Source organism: Nannobrachium achirus, assembly GCF_963921795.1.
Source record: "Nannobrachium achirus genome assembly, chromosome: 21".
Classification (NCBI taxonomy): Eukaryota; Metazoa; Chordata; class Actinopteri; order Myctophiformes; family Myctophidae; genus Nannobrachium; species Nannobrachium achirus.
Genome location: NC_137828.1, coordinates 39,743,603 through 39,761,190, shown reverse-complemented (window position 1 = coordinate 39,761,190; position 17,588 = coordinate 39,743,603). Strand labels below are relative to the sequence as shown.

At 39.9% G+C, this 17,588-nt stretch overlaps 2 protein-coding genes across 2 annotated transcripts in view; both read left to right on the top strand.

Annotated features, from left to right (window-relative positions):
• esyt2b (extended synaptotagmin-like protein 2b) overlaps positions 1-13,748 on the top strand; it is a gene marked incomplete at its 5' end in the record, with an annotated part of 59,470 nt that extends 45,722 nt beyond the window's left edge. Inside the window, 10 exons of the mRNA XM_080751765.1 lie at positions 1,593-1,694; positions 3,645-3,719; positions 4,438-4,524; positions 4,650-4,799; positions 5,121-5,548; positions 6,684-6,782; positions 7,485-7,616; positions 11,531-11,636; positions 12,944-12,993; positions 13,645-13,748. Of these exons, the coding sequence (XP_080607891.1) occupies positions 1,593-1,694; positions 3,645-3,719; positions 4,438-4,524; positions 4,650-4,799; positions 5,121-5,548; positions 6,684-6,782; positions 7,485-7,616; positions 11,531-11,636; positions 12,944-12,993; positions 13,645-13,711 (1,296 nt within the window). The 3' untranslated portion in view covers positions 13,712-13,748. The remainder of the gene's footprint in view (positions 1-1,592; positions 1,695-3,644; positions 3,720-4,437; positions 4,525-4,649; positions 4,800-5,120; positions 5,549-6,683; positions 6,783-7,484; positions 7,617-11,530; positions 11,637-12,943; positions 12,994-13,644) is intronic.
• A 2,861-nt stretch (positions 13,749-16,609) lies between these two features.
• The window catches only part of ncapg2 (non-SMC condensin II complex, subunit G2), a 50,126-nt gene continuing 49,147 nt past the window's right edge, over positions 16,610-17,588 (top strand). The window contains exon 1 of the mRNA XM_080751764.1: positions 16,610-16,624. The gene's annotated coding sequence lies outside the window, so the exon portion shown is untranslated. The remainder of the gene's footprint in view (positions 16,625-17,588) is intronic.

Genomic DNA, 17,588 nt, shown 5'->3' with positions numbered 1-17,588 from the left:
AATAGTGCCCCAAAACTGTACTTGAGTACATATACTTGGTTACTTTCCACCACTGTGTAGTACTGTATGCTAACATTACACATTGCATGACACTAAAATATATAAGGCTATTTGCAATAAAATATAGCAAGACAACACTCTCAAATCTAAAACAGCGTAAAATATTTCCTTTCTTTCCCCCCTACACCCAAAAACATAACACAGTTTAGATATTTTCCTTGACCGATGACAGGTGGTTGTCTTTGCCTTTCCTTTGTTAAATGTGAGTCTTTAAAGCCTTTTGAGACTGATAGAGTCTACTCAACTTGACTTACTTAGCCAGTTTAGTGAGACATGCCACCCCAGTTTACAACACTGTCAAAACATTTGAACTGTAGGTAAACATAGGCAACACTGTGCTATTGTTCATTCTTTTCACGTGTTCTTCCTTGTATTATACTGCATAATGTAGTGGTTCTCTTAACGGCATGCCATGAGTCAAGTCCAGGCATGCCTTGTAATTTTATGACAATTACACATCGCAACGTATTCAACTATACAAAATGTTACATTCATCAGCCTGGTGTCCCTATTTTGGTCATGTCATACGTGAGAATTTAGACCTTTTGCTTTAATTGTAATTTTTTGTATATCTACCATTTGTGAAAAACGTTGATAGACATGTACAGTATACAGGCTGCCTATATTGCATGGATATAAACACAGGTGTGCCTTGAGATTTTGACTTGCCCATTGGCATGCCTTGGGCACGCCTTGGGCACAAACTATTCGAAAACACTGGTATAATGTACGGTATATTGACATTTCAGAAGCTACATTTGTCTTTCCTCCTTGTATGAAATTTGTACTAATCTACATTCTGAATTCCAGCTGAACTAATTTAACATAGTCTGAGATTTTTCATCTACTTAACTATGTCAAACCTGGCCCAGAAAAAAAGAAACACGATAGTGGAAATGTCATCTTACTGTTGCAAAAAGTTCAATGCTGTCAAGAGAGTGTCAGGAGAAAAGAACCCAAATGCGAGGGGTTTAATTGCTCACAAGAAAAACACAAAGAAATCGACCACTAGGAATATACACAAGGTGATTTATACAAGAGAACAAGGAACTAGGAACCAACAACAAACTGGGAAAGAACAGAAAACATAGGGGAGTGTATAATTAGATTAAATGGATTGACAGGACACAGACACAGGTGAACAGATGGACTATTAACTCATGATTGGCTTAGAGAATAGACTAACAGAGGTCAACAAGATACAATTCACCCACGACTGGTAAGACATGTTCTGTACAACAAAGGAAAACAGAAAACACTACTAGAATATTACTTTGATATATCAAACAAAGCTGTTAAATGAAAGGCCCACCATGACACAGAAATCAGGAAAAACAATAAAATGTCTCCAGGATACAGATCATGGTGGTTTGGTCAAGAAACCACTCACGACTCAACATCCTTGCTCCAAAGTCCTAATTTTAGCTCTTAGTTGAGGACGTGTGAATTTCACAGCCAGCCCATGTACAGTATCCGCCTCACAAGTCACAACTCTTCCTCTTCCCCATTCCTCTTCCCATCTTTCATCCAAGAGCGTCTTCACTGGGAGCTTGGGCTGTGGAAACTTAAGAGAGAGGCGAGCGTCTGGCCTAGTTTTTTGTGAGAACAATACCTCAGAGTATAGGACATTATTTGTGAGTCCCCCGGAACTTTGCATCCTGTTAGCATTAGCGGTGTGTATTGCATTAGTGGTGTGCATTGGCATGGGTTGAACAACAGTAACAAAAGTCCTGCAGACTTGTTCCCTAAAGCATGACCCAAATGACCACATGAACGGTTTTCTGTACGTCTAATAACCGAAGCCTAGTAAGACAAAATTACACGTGGTGCATTACACAGTAGGCAACCATGCAAGGTGTGCTGTGTGAATACAGCAGACTCATTAGTAAGACTAAGAAGGAAACAAATACTGTTTATGCAAAGTTTACTAATTGTATGCAAATTGAAAGGGGTAAAAGTAGCTAGTTCAAAGGCCCATGACCGATATTTATGACAAGTTTGGGGGCAAATAGACGACTGATCTGCTATTTGAACACAAATGCACCATACAAGCATGGGCTCTGCAATTATTGTACTATTATAGATCCTATGTGAATTCAGTTTCAAGTTGCCAACCACCCGAAGTACTAGTTGCCAAAAGTTCCTAAATGATCTCTCTTTCATCTCACGCTGCAGAGAGCCAATTAGTGTGTAATTCCACTAAAGTAGAAGGAAACTTGGACAGCTCGTTAAAAGTCACACAATGTCTCTTGCCGAAAGCTCATCTTTGCCTTTTCCAAAAGGAAAGGATGACTTTGCACTTTGCAGACCTTGTCTGTCAGTTCCCCATTGAAATCGATTTTGCCACACAGCAAATATACCCAGTGTTAATTTAACTCTGACTGAAAGTGGACCCAAATTGGTCAACTTTTACACTCTTGTACTTAAATTAACAAACGCTTTGACTGTGCAAAATCTCCCCGCAAAAGTCACCAGTAACATGCACAGTTTTTAATCATTCCTCATGTCATTGCGTCATTTGTTGTCGTGCCTCATCATAAGCTTACTGAATCACTCCTTACCTACTAACCGTGGGCGTGATTTTCTCCTCATCTCTCTGTGGTTTTAAAGAGCAACTATGATGGGTTGAAGCAAGCCTCTGTCTTTAAGGCCCTGAAGGTAATGTGGGAAAAGCTTCACTGCAGTGCATGTGCAGATTTCACCCCCCGGGTGTCTTTTCTCTATTCACCGTCAAGTGCACCGTCAAGTGATTAATTTGTGATGATTGTTCTTCAACAAAATTCAAATATTTATTTTATTTTATGTTTTAAATGCATGAAATTGGATGATCACATCTTGAATGCTTATGGTATGTCATGTAATGCTATGCTTCACTCTATATTGTGTGACTTTATACCTTTCTCACTAAGAATTCTCTACGATTTCTCATCTGGTCTTGCACGGGAAATGTCTAATGTTGCTGCGCACTGTTATTCTCAAAATAGAATGCGAGTGTGAGTTTGGTAGAGATTAGAGAAAATAAGAAGTCAAAACACTGTCATTGTTCAATCAAAATGAATTGAAAAGGTGTACCGGTGTCTTCTAGAACCTTTGTGTACTATGAACTCGCAACTTCCTCAAGACGTGCACGATCATCCAGCACATTTTGTACCTCTTCTTAAAACTTAAACTAGCTGTGTTGTAATACAGTATGTGGTTTGCCCAGATTCCTGTTTCTTAAGCTGGTTTATAACATTCACATTCCCCCAGAAGGGTAGACAGATCCAGTGCGGTAACTTAATATGTTAACTGAAATGATACTCTTCTTAATTGTCAACATTCAGAACACAGTGCTAAGATTAGAATGCAGAGGTAGACTTTTGACAGTTGCTTGCTAGTTTCCTTGGTAGCCTCTCTGCTTGCTGCCCTGCTTGTCAAAACCTATGGTTGTGTTCTTTCTTTCCCTGTCAAACTGGTGGAGGTGTTTTTGAATCTGGTGCTTTTGTGTTTGGATGAACTGTGAATGAGGACACCACTGTCCCCCATGGCAATGTCCTAGCCTTAACACTGAGTGCCACCTCTGGCTCTGTTTGATTTCCTCACAGTGTGGAAAGAAGAGCAGCAGTGAGCCCAGCCCTTATGTCCAGTTTACTGTTGGACACAAATCTTTTGACAGCAAGGTGAGGAAAACAAATTAATTTTTCATCTAATGAATGATTTAGAGTAGAGACAGACAGATTTAAAGCCGCACTGGGGAGTTTCACTCTGCCAGGTTGGTGGCCCCAAGTGGCAGCGACTATTTTGATACTCGAAACTTGTGCGTGACCACTGAAGCTCATTGTAGGAAATGTAAATCATTTTAATCTGGGCAATGGGTTGAAATAAGCTTTCAATCCATTATGTGTCTTATATTGATAAATCACTTGTATTAAGATTAACCCATACTGATTTTATGGTTCTATAAAATTAATAAATGTACCATACAATACATACACAACACTTGACAAGTTTAATTTGGTTTGTTGTTAGCTCATTTAGAAAATAAAAACAGCATGACAGTAAGGAGAGGTTTAAGAAACCAGACAGTAATTCCTGTGCAAAACTAGGATATTCCACAATATGTACATGCAATATTATTACTAGTAATGAGAAACAAAAAGAAATATGTTATGCAAGATGTATAAAGAAGATATTGCTGAATTTAATGAGCTTTCTTTTAAACCGTTTCTGATTAACACATCTTTACAGGGTGTGAACCTTTGTGGTTCTAGATTCCGGTTCAGCGCTTACACGTCACAGATTTCTGTAGTTCCTCCTAGTTGTTGTTTACAATATTGTTTCAAATTCATGTTTTCCATGCATTATTTAAATCAATTTGTGCCACATCATGACCCGTAGACGCGGTATAAGACCATTGAACCGCTGTGGGAAGAGGCCTTCTCGTTTCTCGTTCACAACCCCAGAAGACAAGAGCTGGAGTTGGAGGTACAGTAGAGTAACACTGCATAATAGCAGCACACAGCACAGCATGTGCTTCTTTTTTTGCCGTCTGTGAAATGCTCACAAGTGGGGGAAGTGTTTATCAAATAAATGATTCATCTTATGCCCAGGTGAAGGATGACAAGCACAAATGCACCCTGGGTAATTTGACAGTGCCTCTGAGCTGCCTGTTGGCGGAGGAGGACATGACGTTAACGCAGAGTTTCCCCCTCAAGAACTCTGGCCCCAGCTCCTCCATCAAGCTCAAGATGGCCCTGAGGGTAACGATGCACTGCGTAAACACTCACCAGCACCACATTAAATTATTACGCATATGCAGGCTACACGATAGCTTACACACTACATTGTCTAGTATTTAGAAATGTCAGTTAAGCGCTGTAAAAGCACATTTTCCAGAACGTTATTACAGTAATTACTTTATTTGTATTTGAATTTAAATGATTCGGGTTTTATCTGTGACGTTAACACATAGCTAGAGAAACTGACAGCTGTTATGTGAGGAACCCCCTGTTGGGAGTGTAGCACAGTTTGCCATTGGTCTCAGTAATCTTCTCCTAAATCCTGTCGTGTCATTGCCATAGATCTTGTACCTGGAGAAGCAGGGCATGTCAGACCAACCGTCCTCGGTCCAGGTCAGGAAATCCAGTGTGATGCCCCAGCCCTCCCCCGCAGTCCCCACCCAGAAAAGGCCCACCTCAGAGACCCTTACCCCCCCGCCCGCCCCTACCTCACCGATAGATGCCTCCACCCTAAACCTCCATCGCAAGGAAGGCGCCTCCACCCTCACCCTCCATCGCAAGGAAGGTGCTTCTACCCTAACCCTCCATCGCAAGGACGGCGATCCGTACTCGGCCAGTCCCATCCGGAGCACCTCCAACCTGAATGACTGTTGTATTTCCAGCTCCCAGAAACGCCTGTCTCATACTGATTCCAATATGAGCCTGGCTTCAGACATCTCCCTACCCTTTGCCACCGTGGAACTTCAGCAAAGACTCCGCCAACTGCAGAAGTAAATGCCTTATCTTACATTATTTCATACTAGAGTACACAGTTGAGGTGGAACTCATCATTGGAATGGATTGGAGTTCTCTGTTGTATAATGAGGATAGGTTGCCGTTAGCAACATAATGATTTTTTTTTTTTTTTATTTGTGGGTGGATTGTGGCTCGTAATTGCTGGTAGTAGCAGCTGTGTTATAAAAGCAATAACACAATCAATGCTGTGATAAATAATATCATGTTTAATGCCCCCCTGTTTTGTCTCTTGCCAATGGCGCAAAATGGAGTATATGGTATAATCATGATATACCACAGCCCCTCATGTATTATTGCTTAATTATTACATTCAATTTTTACAACTCTTGGATTAATACACGCAGTGTTGTATTGGAGAAGTAATGTTTGGGGGGTAACGCTATTTTAATGACGTCACGCGCACATTGCTTAACACCTTACACTACAGGAGTTTACAGGTCAGACAATGGTCTATTCATACAGTATGCTTCCAGGCTCGTTCCTTTGTTAAATCACCTGGTATGACACTGCAGCTTTTGTAAACGTTGTCGAGGTCTGAACTTAAAGAGGTGGTGCTATGATTTCCCCCCCCCCTATAAATGATTATCAGGTATTATGATTATACTAGGAGGAAGATTTTTTCCAAAAAAGTACACAGAAAGAGTTAAAATTGGGTTTTTATGTGGCCACACCCCCAGTTCATTAAGTATGCATGGATGTCATGGTGGGTGGTGACCCAGCTGAAGTTAGCCACACCCCACAGTGTTGGGTGAATGGTAATTAGGGGAGGAGTTGATTCTGTTATGTAATCGTATCTGTGTTTTTTAACTGACACTTTTGACCACAAGGTGGCAGCCTCCAAGAGAAAACAAACCAATACCAAGAGAATACATAATTGCTCATAAAAACCACACCAGGGGGTCTAATGAAGTACTGTCAACATCCTAGACACATGAAAAAACTTAAGGGTTGTTTCACATCGATGCATGTCCGTGCGCGTGCTCCTGCTCAAAAGGATTCGGGGCAACTATGTGTACGCGTGTGACACGACTAATACAACACCGACAATGCATATATAATATACTGCAAGACTGTGACCCAGAATGACTGGTTGTGTTTTTTCTTTTTCAGTGGCTCTGGTCCCAGTCACTACCCTCTAGGTGAGGTTCAGCTGACCGTGAGACACAGCTCCCAGAGGAACAAACTCATTGTGGTTGTGCACGCCTGTCGGTGAGAGGAACTAAACTCACTGCACTGCATTTTTGGCTATGAATGCAAATATTTTACTGCCTCATGTATTTCCTCATGTATTTCTATTCAGAATGTTTCAGGACAAAGGTTCTAAGTTCATCTCCTTTGTAGGCGTCACAGTGAAATAAAATCGGTGAACTTGCAGAAGGCCCAAGGCAGCTCTCTTGAGCTCAAGTAGAACATCTTTTTGAAAAGATTTTCTACTTAAACTGAACAGAGCTGCCTTGGACCGAAAGAAATGTCCCTTTTTCACACGTTTTCAAAATGCATAAAGGTATTTTGAAAATAGTAGATCTACAAGCTTCTAGATCTGCTATTTTCAAATAGCTGTAGTGTATATAGAATTGGCTGAATTGGCTAATGTATGTTTTGTAATAATCAAAATCTAAAAGTAACTAAAGGTTTTCAAATAATTGCAGTGGTGTAAAAGTACAATATTTGCCCCTGAGATATAGTGGAGTAGAAGTAAAAGTATTGAAAGTTGGAAATACTCCAGTAAAGTAAAAGGACCTCAAAATGTTACTTAAGTACAGTACATGAGTACATATACCGGTAGTCTTAGTTACTTTACACCACTGCTTAGAATTAAACCATCCCTTGGCTAAAGTTTCAGTCAGCAAAACAAGAAATTGTGGTAATGTTTTGACAGACTTTGAAAACATTGTCTTTTTGTGTCCTCAGTAACTTGATAGCTTTCACTAAGGATGGTTCGGATCCGTTTATCCGGTTGTATCTGCTACCTGACAAGAGCAGAACGGGGAGAAGGAAGACCGGTACAATCAAGAAGACCCTAAACCCTATTTATGATCAGACGTGAGTTAACTTCAAACACCTATTTTACTACTGATAATATACTGTTTGTACCTGTGAATATAGTTTTATTTTATGTTTTTATTTAAAACCTATAGAATGTTGAACCTATATATATATTTCTTAATAAAAATATTGTATGCCATAAAACATCAGTTAAAGGACAACTCCTCCCTAAATCACTTCTAGGCTCATTTTCCTACTTATATTGATCCAAAATGACTGTCCATGGGGACTATTAGGCAGAAATGCACCTGTTGTCCAGTTTCCCCAGCAGAACACAGCAGCTGTCATAGCATGGAGTGGAGCCTATAAGCCTATCGCTTTTACACGATTTGTTGCGCTCAAAAGTGATTTTTTTTTTTTATGAATCTGTTAATATTTGTCACTACAAACATCCATGCCTTGGTTGTCCCACACAAGCCACCAAAATCTCATACATCATGTTTTGGGGTGAGAATTCAGCACAACTGCCAATCAAAGTGACTGTACTGGCCAATCACAGGGCATCTTTTACGGGACTTGGTAAAACATATAAAAGCATAACATCTGTTTAGCAGAGTGTGATGGCTTTTGTGAGACAATGATGGCATGGATGTGTTTGTAAGGACAACTAGTAACACATTCATGAAAAATAAAAACACTTTTGACCACAACAAATAGTGTAAAAGCGATAGGCTTATGGGCGTCACTCTCTATGCTATGGCAGCTGCTGGGTTCTGCTGGGGAAACTGGACAACAAGGGCATTTCTGCCTAATAGACCCCATGGACAGTCATTTTGGATCAATATAAGTAGGAAAATGAGCCTAGAAGTGATTTAGGGAGGAGATTTCCTTTAAAGCAGTGATGACACCGGCCGAAATGTAACATTACTAGAAGTTTGCGGCCCTTTGGGCCGCAAAAGTCTAGAGTTCAGTTTTGGAAAAAAAAAAGTTTTTTGAAGAAAAAATTTTTTTTTTTGAAAAAAAAACGTTTTTTGAAAAAAAAAAAGTTTTGTGAAAGGTATTGGTGATGCGATGACGTGGTGTATACGGACGCTCAGCTCCCCGGGTCCTTCCCCGTCTTTCTTTCTCTCTCTCTCTCTCTCTCTCTCTCTCTCTCTCTCTCTCTCTCTCTCTCTCTCTCTCTCTCTCCTCCGCTCAGCTCAGCTCCCCTCCCCCCTCCTCTGTAACTTGATACTCTGGTGACCAGTTTATGAGCACTGTCAAGATACTCCTTCAGGACTGGCTGCTCTGCGTGAGGCGAAAGGCGAAACTTTGTTAAATTGAAATAAATGCGGTTCAAAGAGTGGCATGTTTAAAATGTGGACAGTGCAAAATTTTCACGCTTGTTTGACGTGGTGGCTATGTTTGTGAGAGGTGTTGTGAGAGAATGGAGCTAAACATTCTGTTTGAGAATTGCCACCACTTTGTGTTTGCTGAATTGTATGTATTAGATGGTACAGTAGGTCACGTGGTCTTTGTTGAAACGGTTTGGAAAGGGGGTGGAGCCGGCTGTTGCTGCCGACAGGCCCATCAACAGTAGCTGTATGGGCCTGTCGGCAGCAACACAGAGCCCCCAGTCATAGGCTGTTGATTGTACTGCATCATTTGATTGGATCATTTAACATGGGGGTACATGACATCATTAAAAAAAAATCTAATTTGATAGCCATAATTAGCTGTTTTGGCCGTGTCACGCCCCCTTTAAGGGATAATACCAAACAGGGTCTTGGATCACTCCGAGTGATCTAAAACTAACATCACTCTCTAGAGTACAAATGACTCTGTCTGGTTGTTGTTAACTGTCTGCCATCATTACCACATGCATGGATTGCCTTTTACAGCTTGATCCGCAATACCATTTTAAATCCATTAAAATGTAATAACGCTGCATGGCTGACTTGGTGTGTGCCCTGCCTTCAGTGCAGGGCACTGAGACCGGGGGCCTGCAGAGTGCAAGAGAGGGTCGTAACTTGAAGAGTAGTCAGACAGATGGTTATGTGATCTTTTTGAGGCCAGCTGCTGCTGTCCAAGGTTACAGGTGCCCAGGATCTCGTGAGAAATTGCGAGGCAGATTCTTTTCTTTTAAATTAAAACCTTCATTTTCACATTTGAACGTGCTATAGGGGAGCGCTATTCAACCTGCGGCCATGGCTATGCGGCCCGTCACGGTCATACTGTTTTTATACTTTCTGTGTGGACAATAATTTCTGATGTTATTTTTCAGTTTCTCTCCGAAACAAATTTTGTTTTGTTTTATAGAAGACTTTTTAGACTCTTTTGCTATTTTGTTTGTTCCAAAAGAAGAAACTTTATAATTTCATCATTAATCATTCCAATTGTTTTGTTCAATGAGGTTTGGCATTGGCTGTTTTCTGTGTGTGTCCTTAATTTTTAGACTAGTCATGTAGTGTGTTACATAATCATTCTCGAAACGTCCAAAATAGGACATTTTGTGTTTCCTTAATTTTTAGACTAGTCATGTAGTGTGTTACATAATCATTCTCGAAACGTCCAAAATAGGACCGTACATTTTAGCTTGCGGCCCTTGGACTTTTGATATTTTGCTGAGTGTCCCCTGAACCATCTTAAGTTGAGTAGCCCTGCTATAGAGTATAGACTATAGAGTAGCCGTAGAGTAGAGTAGAGTAGAGTAGTCCTAACTAGTAAGACACCTGAGGGTGGAATGCGACCTCAGGGTGACATGCAACCTCGCCCTAAAGGGCGAGGTCGCGCCAATTCTTGACCATCTGGCCAACCACAGCGTTTCTCTGACGATTCTAGTTGTTGTCATTCTGGGGGGAGTTTATTCATGTTTTTGTGAGGGTATCAACCCTAGGAGACACGGGGAGAACATGCAAACTCCACAAAGAAAGGCCCTATCGCCAACCCAACCTAGGGTGTGAGCGATTGAAAAAAAAAAAAAAAATACATATCTGGAGCGAATCTGTTTGGCCTAAACATGGAGATGTGGAGAACACTATATATGGAGAAAGTCCATTCCATCATGTCATATGGGACTACCGTCATAGACAGTAGCCATTGTTAGGCCAACTCAATGGACTGAGTCAAGCTCAACGTTGGGCATTTGGACCTATACATGATGGAATGGACTTTCTCCATATATAGTGTTCTCCACATCTCCATGTTTAGGCCAAGATTCGCTCCATTTCTCCATGTATAGGTCCAAATGCCCAACGTTGAGCCGCCCTGTACAGGAAGTGATGTCACAACTCTTCTTCAGAGTATATGCGACCTACGGTCGCAATAAGCATTGTGTGTTTGATCATGTGCTTTAATTGGATATGGCACTTTTTATGCCTATATTTGGCAGGCAGCCATCACATTAAAATGTTGCAAACTACATCATTGCTGCCTTTGGTGACAGGGAAAGTGCGACATCTAGTGGCTGAATGTTGTCCATTGCCACTTTTATGAATAAATCCATCAAATGTGTCATGTCTAAACGATGATAAAGAAAATGAAGGGGAAAAAAAACAGAAAAATTAAATGGAGATAAAGGAAACATGATAAATGGAATTTCCATATACACCAACAATAGCAATTCAGGAATCAGAAATATGTTATAAGAGTATACAATTTTACCTTCTAGTGATATAATGATAAGGAGAATAATAATGATAATGAAATAAATGTTCACATTCTGTGATGCATTTCTGCAATGAATATGTGTGGCTCAAATGAATGCCAAAAGTATTTAGCAAATAATGAGCATTAAAAAAAAAAGTTAAATTGATTGATTTAATTAATTATGCCCATCGTGCGCGCGCGTGTTTCTTGTAAACTGTGTGTCTTCTTATACTTTTTACTTTTAATTGTTAATAGAAACTCAAAATATGTTTACAGGTTCAACTTGCACAGTACAAAAGTCAAAATCATTAATAAAAACTATATGTTTTTGTTGTCATGTGCAGGTTTGAGTTCAGTGTATCTATGGTAGAGCTCCACCGGAGGACGCTGGATGTCGCTGTGAAGAATGGAGGGAGCATTCTCTCCAAACACAAAGGACTTTTGGGAAAGGTAACTGTTATCTTTTATTTATTTGTTTATTTGTTATACTTCTTTATTGCCATTGGCCACATAGCTAAATCCTGATGGTTATTAGTTTCATCCTGAGTGGAGGTATAAAAAAATTACTTTCTGAGAATTAAATTAAATGCTATTGTTGGTGTATACAATTCGACATGGTGTGATGTCACGTTCTCATTCTCGATAATGTGATGAAAAGCACATGGCAATCTCTACGCCACACTGAAACATGATTCAAATGATTTAAAGGCATTGAGATACTTGTATGCTAGACAGCGGTGCTATTCTGGTTGTTTGTCAGCAAAAATAAATCAAATTAAATCAAACTTTATTTATATAGCACACTTAAAACAACTGTAGTTGACCAAAGTGCTGTACTGGTCAAGAAACAATACAACAAAAGAATGAAATCAAATACATTCAAACAAACGATGAAACAGGAGGTGATCAAGTTAAAATTAAGCTTGGCTGTGATTTAAAGCCAAGTCGAAAAGAGTCTTAAATGAGGACTAATTAAAACCTTGGTGGACTGGGCGGATCGAATGTGAAGGGGAAGCTCATTCCAGAGCCTGGGGGCAGCCAGGTTTTCAATCAGGAGGTTGGCCGAGCCATTAATGAGAGGTCAGCTGACCTTAAAGCTCTAACTGGGTCATGGCGTTCAATAAGTTCAGCCAGGTAAAGGGGGCCAGCCCATTGAGGGATTTAAAAGCAGTTATCAAGATTTTAAAATCGATCGTAAATTTGACAGGGAGCCAATGGAGTGAGACCAGGACTGGGGAGATGTGGTTGTGTTTGGTGCCTGTGAGGAGGCATGGAGCAGCATTCTGGACTAACTGCAAGTGCCTGACCAATGACTGGTCAATGCCAGAATATATGTATGCTGTGGCAAATGCAGCGTTACAAACTACCTTGTTTTAAACGTAGACACACAGCACACTGAAATATATTTCTGAAAACATTTGAGATGAGAAATGGGCAATGCAGTAACACAAACTTTATTCAGCACTGCCTTGGTGTTTGTTCGGAGATTTTAGATACCATAGTCCGAGAGGACATACTGTGTGTGAAGGTTAGATGCCACCGATTTGGAAACGAGAGCTGGAAACCTCTGCTGGTTTAACCCAGCGCCTATTATTGTGATTTTATGAGACACATTCTGCTCGGCTCCTGAATCACAATATGGTCACGAAATACCATTGCACCTGCTCATTAAAATGACAGGTGATTTCCATCAATGGAGTTGTGTTTCTTAGGTAATATTATGTTAATAATTGATGTCATTGTTTGTGCTATTACAGGTGATGGTAGATTTGAGTGGAGAGGACATCGCAAAAGGCGGGACACAATGGTACTCTAATTTTCTGATCCATATTTTGTTTTGTGTAATACCCAATGTATACATTTTTTAACGAGATGCTATATCTCAAGGGGTTATTCCTAATAAAACAATTCCATTTCAACCATCAATTTATATTCCATCGCATGACGATGTTGCTTGTCAAAAAGAACATATTTTCAAGCAACCACACTTAACAATTGTTAGCCCAATTAAGCTTTAAGCCAATTAAGTACCCATTTAGACGTGGAAAGCCTATAATGTTGTTACTACTGTACATATTGTCAATGTCGGGCAGAAACCTTGTAAGTTTCCAATGTGTATGTTTTTTTAAGCCCTTCATCACACAAGAGTGTCGCACAAAAGTAGTGAAAATAGCAGATCTACAAGCACACAATGCCTCGCGATGCGAGCCGTTGTGTGCTTATAGATTGGCTATTTTGACTACTGGTCTTTTAAATAGTTTTTTAAAATATGAAAAAAGAACAATATATTATAAAAAATATACATTTTCGGGAAAACTTAGGCTAGGCTTTAGAAGGTGTTTTTATAATCGGCCTCACGTCTAAATGGGATAATGTTGTTGAGTGATATGTTTGGATTGGGACAAAAAAAAGGCAAATTATTTATTTAACTTTGCTTTACTTTACTTTCTCATCATAGGTATGATCTTACTGAAGACGGCTCATCAAAAAGTCTTCAGGCAGGAGATGGACAGAAGGCACATTGATACACCACCTCCTGCTGTGATATTCATCTGAGGGCACATTTCTTTTGCTTCATTCATCCACATACCTTTTTGAAAAAAATCGTTTTTGGTCAATCATTTCAACAGATGTTGACGGTTTCCATGTCTCTCCTATAATTTCAACATCATTATGTATTTTGCTGATCTTCATAACGTGTTGAAAATGCATCAAATGCCTTGTTTCTAAGTTGTCAGTGAATTATGTAAATATGTAGTGGTCAACACATACATTTGCAGGGGTTTTTTATGGCATTGTTCTAATCTACACACTATTCCTTAAAGGAAATGGTTTTTGCTTCTGACATTACACTCTCACCAAAGGGACGGATATGTCCACAGAAGTAGACACAAGTAGCAGTGTTGACTTTTAATCAGTTTTCTATGTTTGTCTTTGTTTTACATGTACCATTATTTATACTCCACTACCAACCTGGAATGCATAGTACGCAAAGGTGAAAATGTTTGCTTGGAATATTTTAGGGGGACTTTGTGCAATATGTTTTCTGAATATTTTCTAAGATACTGAGGAATGGTGAAACTTCAGGGCTAATATGAATGAACAAGTGCTGTATATTCTGCTATGATATTAAATTAATATATAGTATATATTGAATAAGAGTTTTAACTGTTTTAGAACCAAGAGATGGATGAATTGAGGGAGTCTGAGAAGAGACCTCTGTTATTGCATTATGCTCATTTTTTGAGCAGGATCAGATGTTTTATTTTGGTTTGTCAAAGGCAGACTTGTGCCATACTGTATGCTTGTCTTCCTATGCAGTTGTAATTGAGCTATATGTTGGAACATTTCCATGCTCATGTTTGCTTTTATCGTTATCTATCCTGTGCCTTATAAAGACAAGCTTGGTTAACTTTTTGGCATAATTAAGTTAAAGATTTGAATGATACTGAGAGTGACCCTGTGGCTTTTGAAGAATAAAGTGTTAACTCTTGTGAAGGGGGAAAAAAATAAATCATGTTTGTTAATTGTTTTTGTTGTTGCATCAGTGTACAGTAGGCCTACAGTATATCAGATTTCCATAGATTTGGAGCTGGGATCTGCCAATGATCTGGTCTGTTCAGTTACCGATATCCGGCCTAAAGCAAGAGAATCTTATTGTTTGTTGCCAAAATTCATTAGCCCCTGCTCTAAAAAAAAAGACCCCCCCCCTTTTGTCACAATTCTCTGACTAGGGAGATCAATCAAAATTATTTTTGTGTGAAATTTTATAGAAGGCCCCCCCTGACATTTGGGTCCCTGGGCCTGAAGGGGCCCGTCCAGTGATGCAGTTCTGGCGATGGCTAGTGCAGTAGTCCAATAGTGCCAGCAAGTGCAGCCTACAAGTAAAGCAAAAAGACTCCATATTGTGGATCACTCTGTGGACCAAGTCAGTCCAAATGCCTGTTTGCAGATTTTTGTCATGTGCAATACTTGGTTTATTTCTGGCACAATTTGTTTGTGCTATTAAATGGTTGACTAAATCTCAGCAGGCCAAGTGCCTCCTCTGGGGGAGGGGAGAGAGAGAGAAGAGTGCGTGGAGGATTGACTGCCAGAATTGCGTGGGAAGATTCAAGATTCAATAATTACCATTTCAATAAATAATTGATTGGAATTTGTCTTGGTGTGTGCACAGGGTAGACAAAACAATACAGTTATCTACAGTACACATCAGCATAACCATACAAATGCAATAAAACACTGATAGGCCTACTTGTGAGTTGTGATGCACCATGGTGGTGCATAAAAAATAAAAATAAACTGTAGACCTTGTGAGCCCAGGAGAAAGAGGAGCAGGAATTGCTCTAAAAAGCACCCCCCTGGCTCCACTGAGAGTGCACAAAAATGCTAACAAACATATTAAATTGGTTAAAGTGAAGAATTTTAGACCCCCCTAAAGGAACCCACAGAGTCCTTTGAATCCACTTTGAGAAACCCAGCAACCTCTGGACTAGAGGATTGTGTTTATAATGTGCAAACGTGACAGTAGGGCTACATCTAATCCTTTGTCGCCATCTCGTGGTGGCGGAGACAAACAACACGGAGGGTAAAAGCTGAAGCGATAACGCAGTGAGGCGCTGTGGGACGGCAATGTAGCTAGCCTAGAAGAAAGAGGAGAAGAAGGGCGTACAGCAGTGTTGCCATATCTGCTTATTATAAGAAACTCTGATCTTGTTTTTTTTGAAAAATATTCATTGGTTGTTGAGGGTTGTTTAGTATATATATATATATATATATATATATTATATATATATATATATATATATATATATATATATATATATATATATATATATATATATATATATATATATATATATACCCCTTGTTTAGCGATTTTTCCACTTCATATAGTCAATATAAATATAATGGGAAAAATCTATGGGAAAAATGAATGGCCAACTTTTTAGTGGCACCAGTAAACCACGCCCACTGCTGTAGACCTGGTTGCTTATTTCTCTCCCAATATGGCAACACTGGCGTACAGAGCAGACGGAATGGGAGAGTGTTTTTTGCAGGTATTTCAGTCCAAGTGTATCAAAAAAGCAACTGGGTTAAGCACCGTTGGTACGACCAGTTTAACATTCACCAGGTTAACATTCACCCGCGTCGGCAGGTTAGCATTTCACCAGGTTAGCATTCACCAGTGTTAGTTTGACTGAGTCACTGAGGTTAGGGTTAAGGTTAGATTTAGCCCCCAGACCTTCGTCACCTCCGCGCAGGCAATCACAAGCTTCCGCTGCCTCAACCCAGTTGCCTTTTTGATACACTCGGACTGAAAGACCTGCAAAAAAACACTCTCCCTACAGGCAACAGAACGAATCAAAGTTTGAGCGGGCTGGCGGGCTCTCACTGTAACTGTCTGACACATTGTGGAATACAGATTCATAAACAGCAAGGTAGGTAACTAACAAACCAACTATCTTCTCTTTGGGAACATTGGGTGTTTGGGTAAAGACGAGTATAACACATCAGTTTGACGATATGCTGAATAACTTTGTTTCTATTCTATCCACTGTCTGCTTCTCTCTGTCTGATCGGTATGACTTAAACAACAGACTGCCATGTTTGTTTACTTTGTTATGATCTTGTTGACAGACGGTTATAGCCGCCTCGGTACCCAGGTTGTGTTTATTAGTTCAGTCAGTGTTTCTCAAAGTGGATTCCATCGACTCTGCAGGTTCTAAATGGACAGATACAAGTCTGTAACTCGACAGAGTACACATGGAACCAAATCCATTTGGTTTGCCTTTGGTCCATTTGGTTCCATTTGTACACTGTCAGAGTTAAGGGGAGACCGTGAAATTTGAAAGTTTGAGAAACACTGTTGACACAGTTAAGTTTGGGTAGGTATTTAAACAACCAGCAACCCTCATCACTGTCATCAGTATACAAGTATTCAGTCTATAATGCATTGGTTCTCAAAGTGGGGTCCGGGGACCCCCAGGGGTCCTTGAGGGAGTTCCGGTGATCACTTTCAGGGGGTCCCCAGCTAAATGATAGTTAGGAACCAAATGGACCCTTATGGGTATGTAACTCAGAGAGTGTACAAATGGACCTTGCGGGTCCATTTGGTTCCATTTTATACACTCTCAGAGTTCAATTAACATTCATTTTACTAATACAAATTGGGGTCCCAGAAATAGAAATTCCATTAAATGGGGGTCTGTAGCCTAATAGATGTCAAACTGGGGGTCTTTGAAATGAAAATGGTTGTGAATCACTGCTAGAGCTGCAAAAATCATCTCTTATATGAGGATACCTGCATGGCATATCTTTTCAAATAGGGGTCTGTGGGCTAATAAGTGTCAATTTGGGGGTCCTTGACATGAAAACGTTTGAATACCACTGATTTAGTTGACA